The sequence below is a fragment of the Myotis daubentonii genome, chromosome X, assembly GCF_963259705.1.
Source record: "Myotis daubentonii chromosome X, mMyoDau2.1, whole genome shotgun sequence".
Classification (NCBI taxonomy): Eukaryota; Metazoa; Chordata; class Mammalia; order Chiroptera; family Vespertilionidae; genus Myotis; species Myotis daubentonii.
The window spans coordinates 137,610,019-137,624,579 of NC_081861.1; the positions used below are offsets into that span (position 1 = coordinate 137,610,019).

At 53.5% G+C, this 14,561-nt stretch overlaps 1 protein-coding gene across 3 annotated transcripts in view; it reads right to left on the reverse strand.

Annotated features, from left to right (window-relative positions):
• The window catches only part of TBL1X (transducin beta like 1 X-linked), a 68,924-nt gene that overhangs the window by 16,057 nt on the left and 38,306 nt on the right, over positions 1-14,561 (reverse strand). For 2 of the 3 annotated variants that reach the window (XM_059679049.1, XM_059679051.1), the window contains exons 3-5: positions 14,038-14,116; positions 10,149-10,255; positions 3,406-3,551 (exon numbers count right to left, since the gene is read on the reverse strand). In XM_059679049.1, the coding sequence (XP_059535032.1) occupies positions 3,406-3,551; positions 10,149-10,206 (204 nt within the window). In that variant the 5' untranslated portion in view covers positions 10,207-10,255; positions 14,038-14,116. The remainder of the gene's footprint in view (positions 1-3,405; positions 3,552-10,148; positions 10,256-14,037; positions 14,117-14,561) is intronic. The other variant, XM_059679050.1, reaches the window with a different exon arrangement.

Genomic DNA, 14,561 nt, shown 5'->3' on the forward strand with positions numbered 1-14,561 from the left:
TAGCCAGTTTGGCGCAGTGGATAGAGCGTCGGCCTGCGGACTGAAAGGTCCCAGGTTCGATTCCGGCCAAAGGGCACATGCCCGGGCTGCGGGCTTGGTCCCCAGTAGGGGCCGTGCAGAAGGCAGCCAAAAATGACTCTCTCATCATTGATGTTTCTATCTCTTCCTCCCTCTCCCTTCCTCTCTTAAATCAATAAAGAAATATATTAAAACAAAAAAGATGCTCTATTGTTATCTGGGGCACTGCTATATTTCATGTAAAAGGTGCTCTATTGTTATCTGAGGCACTACCATATATCATGTAAAAGATGCTCTATTGGTATCTGGGGCACTACCGTATTTCATGTAAAAGATGCTGTAATTGTTATATGGGGCACTACCATATTTCATGTAAAAGATGCTCTACCACTGTATCTGGGGCACTACCGTATTTCATATAAAAGATGCTTTACTGTATCCGAGGCACTACCGTATCTCATATAAAAGATGCTCTCCCAGATCCAATGATTCTCAATGATGGAGCGGTGCCCGCTCAAGGGACTTGGGCTACGCCTGGCCACCTTTTTGGTTGTCAAAGTGGGACAGAAAATGCTGTGACATGTGACGGTGGAGACCCGGGAGCTGCTCAGCGCTCTGCAGGGCACAGGATGCCTCCTCCCAGGAATGACCGACCCCAAATGCCCAGCGCCCCAGGCTGAGAAAGCGCGAGGACAGGTGCGGGAGTCCCTGCGAGTCACTACCGGCAACGTGGGAGAGCGAGTCTGCAGGAACCTCGGCCCAATCGGCCTCCTGCGCCAGGAGGACCTCACTCCGAGACCATCCGCCTATTGACTGGTGAACCGCCTATCGGCGGCCTGTGAAATGCCTCCGTGCCCAGCCGGTGGCTCAGTAGGTTGGAGCATCGTCCGGTACCCCAAAAGGTCATGGTCTGACTCCTGTTTCAGGGCACATACCATCGGAGGCAACCGATGGATGTTTCTCTCACATTGCTGTCTCTCTCTCTCTCTCCTTCCTCTCTCTAACATCAATAAACACATCCTCAGGTGAGGATTAAGAAAAGAAACGTCGCCCCGGCTGGTTTGGCTCAGTGGACAGAGCGTTGGCCTGTGGACTGAAGGGTTTGATTCCAGTCAAGAGCGCATGCCTGGGTTGCGGGCTCCATCCCCAGTGTGGGGCGTGCAGGAGGCAGCCGATCGATGATTCTCTCTCATCATGGATATTTTTCTCTCTCTCCCTCTCCCTTCCTCTCTGAAAAAAGTTACAATAAAATAAAACCACCCATGCGTATAAAATTGGCCCAATTATGCAGTGAGGCCAACCCAAAAAGAGGAGGGGATACGAGCAAACTGTCACCATTTTACTTTGTCATTATGGTCATCTTCTCCCACCAGCTCTCTGGTGAGCACCGTCACCAGTCCGGCACCTGAAAGGCTCTTGAGCAGGACAGTCACCCCTGTCCTTCCCCGATTTTCTGACTGCACGTGTCAGGGTCGCTCGCAGGGCAGATTCTACAGAACATCTCCAGGGCCCTGGGGAACCGGCCGCTCAGAGAGAGCGGGGAGGGACGCCCCTTCTGTGCTCGGCACGGAGCATGCCTGCCCCGAGGAGGGACATGGGGGAAGGTCAGCTGTGTTTTCAGAGGGGGGAGCACACGTGACATCACGGTGCTTGGTCAGCAGCCAGCCATCCGCGTGTGCGTGTGGAAACCATGACGCGCAGTAGCCGGCCATCCGCGTGTGCGTGTGGAAACCATGACGCGCAGTAGCCGGCCATCCGCGTGTGCGTGTGGAAACCATGACGCGCAGTAGCCGGCCATCCGCGTGTGCGTGTGGAAACCATGACGCGCAGTAGCCGGCCATCCGCGTGTGCGTGTGGAAACCATGACGCGCAGTAGCCGGGCATCCGCGTGTGCGTGTGGAAACCATGACGCGCAGTGGCCGGGCATCCGTGTGTGCGTGTGGAAACCATCACGCACAGTAGCCGGGCATCCGTGTGTGCGTGTGGAAACCATCACGCACAGTAGCCGGGCATCCGTGTGTGCGTGTGGAAACCACGACGCGCAGTAGCCGGCCATCCGTGTGTGCGTGTGGAAACCATCACGCACAGTAGCCGGGCATCGTGTGTGCGTGTGGAAACCATCACGCACAGTAGCCGGGCATCCATGTGTGCGTGTGGAAACCACGACGCGCAGTAGCCGGCCATCCGTGTGTGCGTGTGGAAACCATGACGCGCAGTAGCCGGGCATCCGCGTGTGCGTGTGGAAACCACGACGCGCAGTAGCCGGGCATCCGCGTGTGCGTGTGGAAACCACGACGCGCAGTAGCCGGGCATCCGCGTGTGCGTGTGGAAACCACGACGCGCAGTAGCCGGGCATCCGCGTGTGCGTGTGGAAACCACGACGCGCAGTAGCCGGCCATCCGCGTGTGCGTGTGGAAACCATGACGCGCAGTAGCCGGCCATCCGTGTGAGCGTGTGGAAACCATGACGCGCAGTAGCCGGCCATCCGTGTGAGCGTGTGGAAACCATGACGCGCAGTAGCCGGCCATCCGCGTGTGCGTGTGGAAACCATGACGCGCAGTAGCCGGCCATCCGTGTGAGCGTGTGGAAACCATGACGCGCAGTAGCCGGCCATCCGTGTGTGCGTGTGGAAACCATGACGCGCAGTAGCCGGCCATCCGTGTGTGCGTGTGGAAACCATGACGCGCAGTAGCCGGCCAGACGCGTGTGCGTGTGGAAACCATGACGCGCAGTAGCCGGCCAGACGCGTGTGCGTGTGGAAACCATGACGCGCAGTAGCCGGCCAGACGCGTGTGCGTGTGGAAACCATGACGCGCAGTAGCCGGCCATCCGCGTGTGCGTGTGGAAACCACGACGCGCAGTAGCCGGCCATCCGCGTGTGCGTGTGGAAACCATGACGCGCAGTAGCCGGCCAGACGCGTGTGCGTGTGGAAACCATGACGCGCAGTAGCCGGCCATCCGCGTGTGCGTGTGGAAACCATGACGCGCAGTAGCCGGCCATCCGCGTGTGCGTGTGGAAACCATGACGCGCAGTAGCCGGCCATCCGCGTGAGCGTGTGGAAACCATGACGCGCAGTAGCCGGCCATCCGTGTGTGCGTGTGGAAACCATGACGCGCAGTAGCCGGCCATCCGTGTGAGCGTGTGGAAACCATGACGCGCAGTAGCCGGCCAGACGCGTGTGCATGTGGAAAACACCTGGGTGCACGGGGCCTGGACAGCTCACTCCGTGTGTGTGCCCAGGCCCGCCGTCCCTGCAGCCTGTAGTGAAGCCACTCTCCCGCCCTGGCGAGGACCTCAGGGCCGGCGTGCAGGATGGGGCCTGTGGCCAGCCCTCCCAGGGCCCGGGAGCGGGGCTGGGGGCCGCCCCCCGGGGAAGGTGCACGTACCTCGTTGATGCTGATCTCGGCCTCCACGTACTGCAGCCCCTTCTGCAGGATGGAGATGAGGGCGGCGGGCGGCACCAGCGTCCCGTTGATGTTCGACTGGCTGATGTGGCTCTCGATACCGAAGGTGAACGCCGAGTGGGAGAAGCCTGCAGCCAGACAGGGAAGGCGGGGCGTGAGCCTGGAGGCAGGTGGAGGTACGGCCACAGGCACTAAGGGGCACCGGGGCCTCAACCACCTTATCAGCTGCAGGACCACCCCCCCTCCCCCGTTTCTGGTTTGGGGGGAAGCGGGCGGGGGCATGGGGAAGACACAGCCCCAGAAGACCCACATTTGCACAGGATGGAAAACAGCTTTGAGGATACAGCCATCTCAGCTTTATTTTTATTTTTTTAATTGATTCCAGAGAGGAAGGGAGAGGGAGAGAGAGAAACGTCAATGATGGGAGAGAACCATAGATCGGCTGCCTGCTGAACACCCCCACTGAGCCCCAAACCTGATGAGGACATTCAGAAAGGAATATCCCAGCCCGGCTGGTGTGACTCACTGGTTGAGCGCTGACCTATGGAACCAGGAGGTCACGGTTCGATTCCTGGTCAGGGCACATGCCTAGATTTTGAGCTTGATCCCCAGTGGGGGGCGTGCAGGAGGCAGCCGAACAATGATTCTCTCATCATTGATGATCATTGCTGTTTCCTCTCTCTCTCCCCCTCACCCTTCCTCTCTCTGAAATCAATAAAAATATTTTTTTTAAAGACAAAAAAAAAAAAAAAAAAAGGAGCATCCCAGCCCAGTTGGCCTCGGTGAGATGCACGTTAATTCACCAGACCCAGCATAAGACTGAGTTCAGCAACACAGAAAAGGACACGACGTCCGAGCCAAGTAGGGTGTACTCCAGGAACGAAGGGCTTACTGTCTGAAAATAAGCCAGCGATTTCACCACATTGGAAAGAGGAAGTTTCTGGAACCAGATGGCCGATCAGAATCCTAGCTTTCTGACTTGCTGGCGGTGTGACTTGGGGAACTCAACACCCTATTCACACCCTGGGTTTCTCCTTGTAAAAGAGGGAGCAGCTCAGTCTCTTCCTGGGGGTTAACCGTTTCATCTGAGACATACTTGGAATCACGCCTGGCACACATAGGTGCTCAATAAATCTGAGCTACACACCCCATGTACCAGGAGGTCGCCCCCAGGAGGAAGAGTGATCCCACCCAGATGTCCACAGTGCCGAGGCTGAGAAACCCTGACCTTCACGAACGACCTCAAAGCCTTTAGATCAGAGATGGGGAGCCTTTTCTCTGCCAAGGGCCATGGGGATATTTTAACATCATTTGGGGGCCCTACAAAATGACCAACTTCAACATGAGCCTGCTCTATCTGGTCAGACATTGAATGAGCCCACCCCTAATGCCTTGGAGGGCCAGACCCCATGGTTTCGCGGGCCTCATACGGCCCGAGGGCCGACGTTCCCCACCCCTACTGTACAGTTTTCAAGGCTAGAGGAGTATTTCCTTTAGAAACTAAGAAAAAGAATAAAGTTAATGTAAAAAGAATTAAAAATCAAGATTTAAAAAATGCCCTAGCCGGTTTGGCTCAGTAGATAGAGCACTGGCCTGCAGACTGAAGGGTCCAGGGTTCGATTCCGGTCATGGGCAAGTACCTCGGTCGCAGGCTCCTCCCCGGCCCAAGCCCTGGTCAGGGTGTATGCAGGAGGCAACAAAGGGATGTGTTTCTCTCACACTGATGTTTCTCTCTGTCTTTCCCTCTCTCTTCCACTTTCCCTAAAATCAATGGAAAAAATATCCTTGGGTGAGGATTAAAAAAACATAAAAGAAAAAACAATAAAAATGACAAATTAAAAACAAACACACACACACCCTGTGAACTGGGTTAGGCGGCCAGTTGGGGGCAGTCTGGTGCTGTGTGACAGGGAGAGCAACGTTCAGCGACTTGCACGAGCTCGCGTGAGGAATCCCGCTCTCATGTGGACAAAGCTGTGCCAGGGGCCAGGCCCCATGGCACCCTCAGTGCCCCCTGCTGCCTTCTCCACCCCTCCCCCCTTGTGCTAATACGCACAAGGCCCACTCCGCACTGGGCCTGCACATTCCTTATGAAAAGGAAATTCTCGCTCATATTTGAAAGTATTGGAAGAAACAAGAGCTATTCCTAAGTGTCAGAAAATTGCGTAGGGTGCCCCGTTTTCTGAGGGTGGTGGGGGAAATTCAATAAATCAGAGGTGCTTAATCTAAGGGGTTCCTTTCTATCTACCCTGCTGCCCAAGGCCGAGAGCACCTCATCGCACGACCAATTCAACGCAACCTCGACTGGGCTAGTATCTTCGCCAACAAGGTCTGACTTGAATAGAAACGCCGAGGGAAGAAGGAATATCGTCCTCCATGCCACCTCAGGAACGAAACCCTTTTCCTGCCCCAGGAACACTCTGGGTCCTGTCGGGAGCCTGCACCCCCGTCCCGGATAGATCACACTCGACAGGGCCGGTGGTTTCCCCACAGGAAGGTGCATTTCCCTCAAGGAAAATGAGTTCCCCACAGGAAGATGTGTTTCCCCCACAGGAAGGTGTATTCCCCCCACAGAAAGATGCGTTTTGCCCACAGAAACATGGGTTTACACCATAGGAAGGTGCATTTCCCCTATAGAAAGATGCAATTCTGCAATAGGAAGGTGCGTTCCCCCACAGGAAGGTGCGCTCCCCCCACAGGACAGTATGTTTGCTCACAACAAGGTGTGTTCCCCCCCCACCCCCCACAGGAAGGTGAGTTGTTCCACAGGAAGAAGGGTTCCCCCACATGAAAGTGTGTTCTTCACTAGGAAGGTGCGTTTTCCTCCTAGAAGGTGCATTTCCCACAAAAGGAAAATGCATTCCCCCACAGGAAGGAGTCTTTACCCCACAGGAAGAAGGATTCCCACACAGGAAGGTGCATTTCCCCCACAGGAAGATGTGTTCCCTCACAGAAAGGTGTGTCTCTCCCATAGGATAAAGGATTCTCGCACAGGAAGGTGTGTTCAACCACAAGAAGGTGCCTTTCCCTCCTCCACCCCGCAAAGAAGGGTTCCCCAACAGATAGTGCATTCCCCCACAGAAAGGTGCGTTTCCTCCACAGAAAGGTATGTTTCCCCACAGGAAGAATAGTTTCCCCACAGGAAGGTGCATTTCCCCCACAGAAAGAAGGTTTCCTTCACAGGAAGGTGTATTTTCCCCACAGGAAGGCGTGTTCCTCCACAGGAAGATTAGGTTCTGACACAGGAGATGCGTTCCCCCACAGTAGGTGTTATTTCCCCCACAGGAAGAGGGGTTCCCGTTCAGGAAGATGCATTTCCCACAGGTAGGTGCATTTGCCCACAGTAAGATGCGTTCTCCCACTGGAAGGTTTGTTTCCCCCACAGGAAGATGTGTTCCCTCATAGGAAGGTGCACTTTCCCCATAGGAAGGGGCATTTCCCCCACAGGATGAAGGGTTCCCTCCCCCCCGGAAGGTAACTTTCCCACACAATGGGGTGCATTTCTGCCAAGGAATAAGGGTTCACCCCACAGGAAAGTGGGATTCCCCCACAGGAAGGTGTGCTTCCCCAAAGGAAGAAGCGTTTCCCCACAGGAAGGCATTTTTCCCCATAGGAAGGTGCATTTCCACCACAGGAGAATGTGTTCCCTCACAGGAAGGTACAATCTCCCCACAGGAAGGCGTGTTCCCCACACAGGAAGGCGCGTTTCCTCCAAAGGAAGAAGTGTTCCCCTCACAGGAAGGTATTTTTCCCCACAGGAGGGTGCATTTCTACCACAGGAAGGTGGGTTCACCCCACAGGAAAGTGCGACCCCCCACAGTAAAGTGCGATCCCCCGACAGGAAGGTGTGTTTCCCTACAGGAAGGTGCCTTTACCCCACTGGAAGATGCATTCCCTGAAAACAAGGTGCATTTCATCCAAAAGAAGATGTGTTCCCCCAGAGGAAGGTGAGTTTCCCCCAAAGGAAGATGCATTCCCCCACCAGAAGGTGCCTTTCCTCCACAGCAGGGTGCGTTTCCCCCACATCAAGGAGGGTTCCCCCACAGGAAGGTGCATTTTCCCACAGAAAAGTGCAATTCTCTCACAGGAAGGCGTGTTTCCCCCAAAGGAAGAAGGGTTTCCCCACAGGAAGGTACACTTCTCCTACAAGAAGGTGCGTTTCCCCTACAGGATGAATGGTTCCTCACTAGGAAGGTGGGTTCACACCACAGGAAAGTGCGATTCCCCCACAGGAAGGTGCGTTTCCGCACAGAAGATGTGTTCTGCCACAGAAAGATGCGGTTCCCCCACAGGAAGATGTGTTCCCTCACAGGAAGGTGGGTTCCCCCCCACAGAAAGATTAGTTTCCCCACAGGAAGATAGGTTCCCACACAGGAAGGTGCATTTCCCCCAAAGGAAGCAGTATTCCTCCACAGGAAGATGTGTTTGCCCACAGGAAGAAGGGTTCCTGTACAGGAAGGGGCCTTTCCCCCATAGGAAGGTGCATTAACTCACAGGAAGGTGCATTTCCCCATAGGAAGATGTGTTCCCCCACAGGAAGATGCCTTTCTCCCACAGGAATATGCGTTTCCCCCATAGGAAGGTGATTTCCCCCAAAGGAAGGTGCATATCCCTCCTCATCCCCCCACAGGAAGATGCGCTACCCACAGGAAGGTGCGTTTCCCCCGCAGGAAGGTGTGCTTCCCTCAGAAGATGAAGACTTCCCAGACAGGAAGGTGCGTTTCCCTCAGAAGATGAAGACTTCCTAGACAGGAAGGTGCGTCCCAACAAAGCAATGTGCATTTCCCCCAACAGGAAGGTGAATTTCCTCCACATAAAGATGTGGTTCCCCCACAGAAAGGTGCGTTTCCCCCACAGGAAGGTAGATCTCTCCCACAGGAAGAAGGGTTCCCCTATAGGAACGTGAGATCCCCTATGGGAAGGTGGGTTTCCACCAAAGTTAGGTGCGTTTTCACCAAAGGAAGGTGCGTTTCCCCCACAGAAAGATGTGTTCCCTCACAGGAAGATAGGTTCCCACACAGGAAGGTGCATTTCCCCCAAAGGAAGAAGTGTTCCCCCATAGGAAGCTGTGTTCCTCACAGTAAGGTGTGGTCCTCCCAGAGGAAGGTATGTTTGCTCCACAGGAAAATTAGGTTCTCCCATAGGAAAATAGGTTTCCACACAGGAAGGTGCATTTCCCCCACAGGAAGGTGCGCCCCCCCCTCAGGAATATTAGGTTCCGACACAGGAAGATGTGTTCCCCAACAGGAAGGTGTATTTCCCCTACAGGAAAAGGGGTTCCCATTCAGGAAGGTGTGTTTCCCACAGGTAGGTGCATTTGCCCACAGTAAGATGTGTTCTCTCACCAGAAGGTTTGTTTCCCCCACAGGAAGATGTGTTCCCTCATAGGAGGGTGCACTTCCCTCACAGGAAGGGACATTTCCCCCACAGGATGAAGAGTTCCCCCACAGGAAGGTGCCTTTCCCACACAATAGGGTGCATTTCCGCCAAGGAGTAAGGGTTCACCCCACAGGAAAGTAGGATTCCCCCACAGGAAGGTGTGTTTCCCCGAAGGAAGAAGCGTTTCCCCACAGGAAGGTGTTTTCCCCAAAGGAAGGTGCATTTCCACCCCCCCAAAGAAGAAGGGTTCCCCCACAGGAAATTGCATTTCCCCCCAAAGGAAGGTGCATTTCCCCCACAGGAAGGTGCATTTCCCCCACAGGAAGATGTTTTACCCTACAGGCAGATGTGTTCCCTCACAGGAAGGTGTGGTCAACCCACAGCAAGATTAGGTTCCCCCATAGGAAATAGGTTCCCACACAGGAAGGTGTGATTCCCTAAAGGAAGATGTGCTTGCCCACAGGAAAGTGTATTTCCCCCTCAAGAAAAAAGGGTTCCCTGCCCTAGCCGGTTTGGCTTGGTGGATAGAGCATCAGCCTGCGGACTGAAGGGTCCCAGGTTCGATTCCGGTCAAGGGCATGTACCTTGGTTGCAGGCACATCCCCAGTGGGGGCTGTGCAGGAGCAGCTGATCGATGTTTCTCTCTCATCGATGTTTCTGACTATCTCTCTCCCTTCCTCCCTGTAAAAAAATCAATAAAATATATTTAAAAAAAGAAAAAGGGTTCCTGTACAGGAAGGTGCATTTTCCCCACAGGTAGTTTCTTTTCCTCACAGTAAAATGCGTTCCTCCAGGAAGGTGCATTTCCTCCATAGGAAGATGTGTTTCCTCATAGGAAGGTGCCTTTCCCCCACGGGAGGGTGTGTTTCCTCCATAGAAAAGTGCATTTCCCCCACAGGAAGGTGTGTATCTCCCACAGGAAGAAGGATTCACACCACAGGAAGGTGAGTTACACCCACTGAAAGGTGCATTTTCACCACAGGAAGAAGGGTTCCCTCACAGGAAGAAGGGTTCCCTCAAAGGAAAGTATGTTTCCCCCACAGGAAGATGTGTTTTCCTACAGGAAGGTGTGTTCCCCCCACAGGAAGATAGGTTCCCACACAGGAAGGTGTGTTCCCCCACAGGAAGATGTGTTCCCTCAAAGGAAGGTGCATTTCCCCCATAGGAAAGATGCCTTTCCCCACAAGAAGGTGCGTTTCCCCCACAGAAAGATGTGTTCCCCTACAGGAAGATGTGTTCCATCACAGGAAGATAGGTTCCCACACAGGAAGGTGCATTTCCCCCAAAGGAAGAAGTGTTCCCCCACAGGAAAGTGGATTTCCCCCATAGAAGGGGGGTGACCTTACCTGACTCCTGGAGGTAGCGATACACCAGGAAGTTCACCTCGTCGCTGGTTATGCTCATCTTAGCCTCACCTCGCAGCGACGAGGTTTGTGGAAGCGAGAGCCACCCTCTGTGAGACAGGTGAGAGGAGAAAATGGAGAGTTTTCAAACACGTCTGTATTTCTTTTTGTTTTCTTCTGCACTTTAAAAAATTTATTTTTATTGTTTTTAGAGATGAAGGGAGAGGGGGAGAGAGATAGAAACATCAATTGATGAGGGAGAATCATGGATCGGCTGCCTCCTGCATGCCCCTTACTGGGGATCGAGCCCACAACCCCGGGCATGTGCTCTGACCAGGAGGGAGTCGATCCATGACCTCCTGGTTCATAGGTAGACGCTCAACCACTGAGCCACGCCAGGCTTTTTTCTGCACTTTTTGAGATGAGTGGAAGAAAACCACTCCCGTGACTTTATATCCACAAAGCTAACTCATGTCTGGTTCGTGTTATATTGTGTGATCATGTGTTACATACAAATTTCATAATTATTTATATAAAAAGCATATTCCCCCCCCCCCCCCCGGCTGGTGCTACTCAATGGCAGAGCATTGGCCAGTGCACCCAATGGTTGTGGGTTTGATTCCTGGTCAAGAGCACGTACCAGGTGGCAGGTTTGATCCCCAGCCCTGGTCGGAGTGAATGCAGGAGGCAGCCAATAGATGTGTCTCTCACATTGGTCTTTCTTTCTTTCTCTCTCTCTCTCTCTCTCTCTCTCTCTCTCTCTCTCTCTCTCTCCCCCCCTTCCCTCTAAAAATCAATGGAAAAAATATCCTCAGTAAGGATTAAGAAAAAATAATAAATTTTTAAAAAGCATACATCCCAGTGAAACATATCCAATAACAAGAATCATTGCGGTATTTTATAAGGCTGGGATAGGGTCAGGTACAAACCACACCTTTGACGGGCCGAGCCAGCCATGGGGACAAGCCACACACACACACACACACACACACACACACACACACACACACACAGTGCTAGAGTGAAAGCGTGGTTCTGATCTCCACAATGTGCCAGACACTCCCATGGACCCGGGGCAGCTCCGCCGTCTGCGCCAAGGCTTGAAGGTCACGCAGGCACCGTCTACTGTGTGTGTGGGGAAGGTGGCCTGCGTCTTCTCTGTAAGAGCGGTCTCAGTGGATGATGACGTGGTGCACGACATGCCCGTGCTGGCTGCAGAGCTGGGGCAGAAGATGGGGGACCCGGGGTCAGAGCCGGCAGGCGGACCTCTCACCACGTTTCCACCTCCTTCTAGCTCTAGATCGCAGGGCAAGCTCTGTGACAGATCTGTCATCCCCAAATGAAGGACAGTAACAGCCCTCTGTGGGGGAGCAGGAGGGAGGGCTAAATGCTTCATATTCCCAGTGCAGGCCCCCCGCACAGCAGGTCCCAGAAGAGCCGGTTAGGACTTTATTCGGCCAACTGTGCACCACCGCTAAAGAGCAACCTGCAAGGGCATCCGAGGGGATCAGCAGACACCCCCCCCCCCCGTAAAATCCACCAGAGCTGGCGGCCTCAGCATGGTCATCAATGATTGGACCACCCAAGTGGCACTTACAAAGCCCATCAAAAAAAGCACTACTGCCCGGCCGGCGTGGCTCAGTGATTGAGCATCATCCCATGCACCCAGAGGTCATGGTTCAATTCCCGGTCAGGGCACATGCCTGGGTTGTGGGCTCGATCCCCAGTAGGGGGCATGCAGGAGGCAGCCAATCAATGTTTCTCTCTCAATGTTTCTATCTCGCCCTCTCCCTTCCTCTTTCTCTAACATCAATAAAAATATTTTTTTTAAAAGAAGAAGAAAAAAGGAAGGCACTCCCCCCAGAGGCCGTGTGTGGGTAAACATTTTCTCTTGGGTCACCTTGGACCCCACTCGTGGCTGCCCCTGGCTGGGCCAGGGGATGCTGTCCAGCCTCTTTTCTTTCTGAAGCAAAAGAGAGCTTTTGCAGCAGCGGCAGGTCCCCCGTGGCCTTGAACGGAAGTGAAAAGCAAAACAAACTGGAAACCACAGGTCCAATCAGTGGGTGGTGTTTGTTTTCTTGCCTGACCCAGTTTTGACTGGAGACACCGCCCATGAGGTTGACGGGAGGACTCCGCAGCTGGGATGGAGCGAAGAGGAACAGCCCCTTCCATGGTGACCCACAGCCACCACGTCCCCATCGTGTTGCTTAGAAAGGAATTTAAACGTTCATGCCAGCGGATGGCTTCGCTGGGGTTGCCCCTCTAAACAAGTATTCCAACATAAATAATAATTTGGGTTTAAAGCCCATCAAGAAACTGAAAACAGCCCTAGCCGGTTTGGCTCAGTGGGTAGAGCGTTGGCCTACGGGACTGAAGGGTCCCAGGTTGGATTCTCGTGAAGGGCACATGCCCGGGTTGTGGGCTCGATCCCCAGCAGGGGGCGTGCAGGAGGCAGCCAATCAATGATTCTCTCTCTTCACTGATGTTTCTATCTCTCTCCCTCTCCCTTCCTCTCTAAAATAAAAATATATGTAGGTATATTTAAAATATTGGCTTACAAGATGGAACGTGCATGGTGCTAAATTTCGTTTTGTGTACACACACACACACACACACACACACACACACACACACACACACACACGATACTCCGCAAAACAAGCCTCTGTTTGGAGCGGGTTATATCTACATATGTGAGTATGTGCTCTTCCGTATTTTGCAGGTTTTCTCCTGTGAACTTGGACCGCTTCCCCATTCATTAAAATCTAATTAAAACCTGGCACCGTCTTTGGAAATAAGCAGCACGGGCGCGAGGCAGCTCTCCCAAGCAGGAAATGAGGCGCAGGGCCGGCAGACAGGAGCGGGTCTAGTGGTAGAAAACATCGCCGCTCTCCAAGGAACGAAAGACAGCCCTAGGGAGCACCAGGCAGAGAGGGGCCTTCCTGTGCCAGCTGCCCCTTCCGGGTTCATTCATGGCTTCACCCGAAAACCAGGCCCACATCCACGGAGGATGCAGACCAGACAGAAGACACGGCCAGTCCTGGAGTTACATCCCACACCACCAGGCGTCTCCCAGGTGGATACTGGGTCCACCCAAACCATACTCACACCCTATTCACACGTCCTCCTGCCTGCCCAGGAGAGAAAGACAGCAACATTGATCAGTTGCCTCCTGCACACACCCTACTGGGGATCCAGCCCGGAACCCGGGCATGTGCCCTGATCGAACGGTGACCTCCTGGTCCATGGGTCAATGTTCAATCCACTGAGCTACACGAGCCGGGCTCGGCTTAATTTTATTTTATTATTTTTAAAAAATATATATATTTTATTGGTTTTTTTTTTTACAGAGAGGAAGGGAGAGGGATAGAGAGCTAGAAACATCAATGAGGGAGAAACATCGATCAGCTGCCTCCTGCACACTCCCCACTGGGTATGTGCCCACAACTAAGGTACATGCCCTTGACCGGAATCAAACCTGGGACCCTTGAGTCCGCAGGCCAACATTCTATCCATTGAGCCAAACCGGTTAGGGCATCAGCTTAATTTTAATTCACAGTGTTGAGAGGAGATTGATTTTAAAAGCTGCCGCCTATCCCGGGAAGACTCAGAAAAGTTGGTAAGAGCGCATCCAGTATCTGAAATTCTTGCAAGGCAGTAAAACGCCAGTTCAGCACATAGAATGGTGACCCAGCCCTGATGACTTAATCATGCTCTGTCTACACTACCTTGAAGTTCAGCGAGGAGAAAGACCTATATCTTTCTCCCCCCGATCCCCCCCCCCCACCCCAACACTGTAAACAGAAGGCATTCCGTTTTGGCAAAACGCAGTTCCGTTTCGCAAGCAGATTTCAGGTGAAAAGACAGATCCAGAGGCAGGCGGGGCGCTTACCTTCACGGTGACTTCATGTGCGCCCCTCCGCACTGGTGGGCCCCCCAGCATCCGAGCATAGAAACCGCAACGCGTCTGCCTGGGGAGACATGGAGAGATTTGTAAAAAGAAAACCCCTTACAAATCTGTGGGACGTATCCGCCTCCCCATCCCCCTGTTTTCTCCTTCAAATTGATGTCGGTGGTTTTCTTTTTCATCCCAACCCAAACGTAACCCAGTCCACTGTTCCATCATCTCCGTGTTCAATATGAGCACAGACTAGGTACTTGTATTAGCCAAGTGAAAATGGCCAGTCAGCCCAGCTGGTGTGGCTCAGTGGTTGAGCGTTGACCTATGAACCAGGAGGTCACGGTTCGATTCCCAGTCAGGGCACATGCCCGGGTTGCGGACTCGATCCCCAGTAGGGGGCATGCAGGAGGCAGCCGATCCATAATTTCCTCTCATCATTGATCTTTCCCTCCCTTTCCCTCCCGCCCTCTCTTCCTCTCTCTGGAACCAATAAAAACATATATTTTAAATGGCCT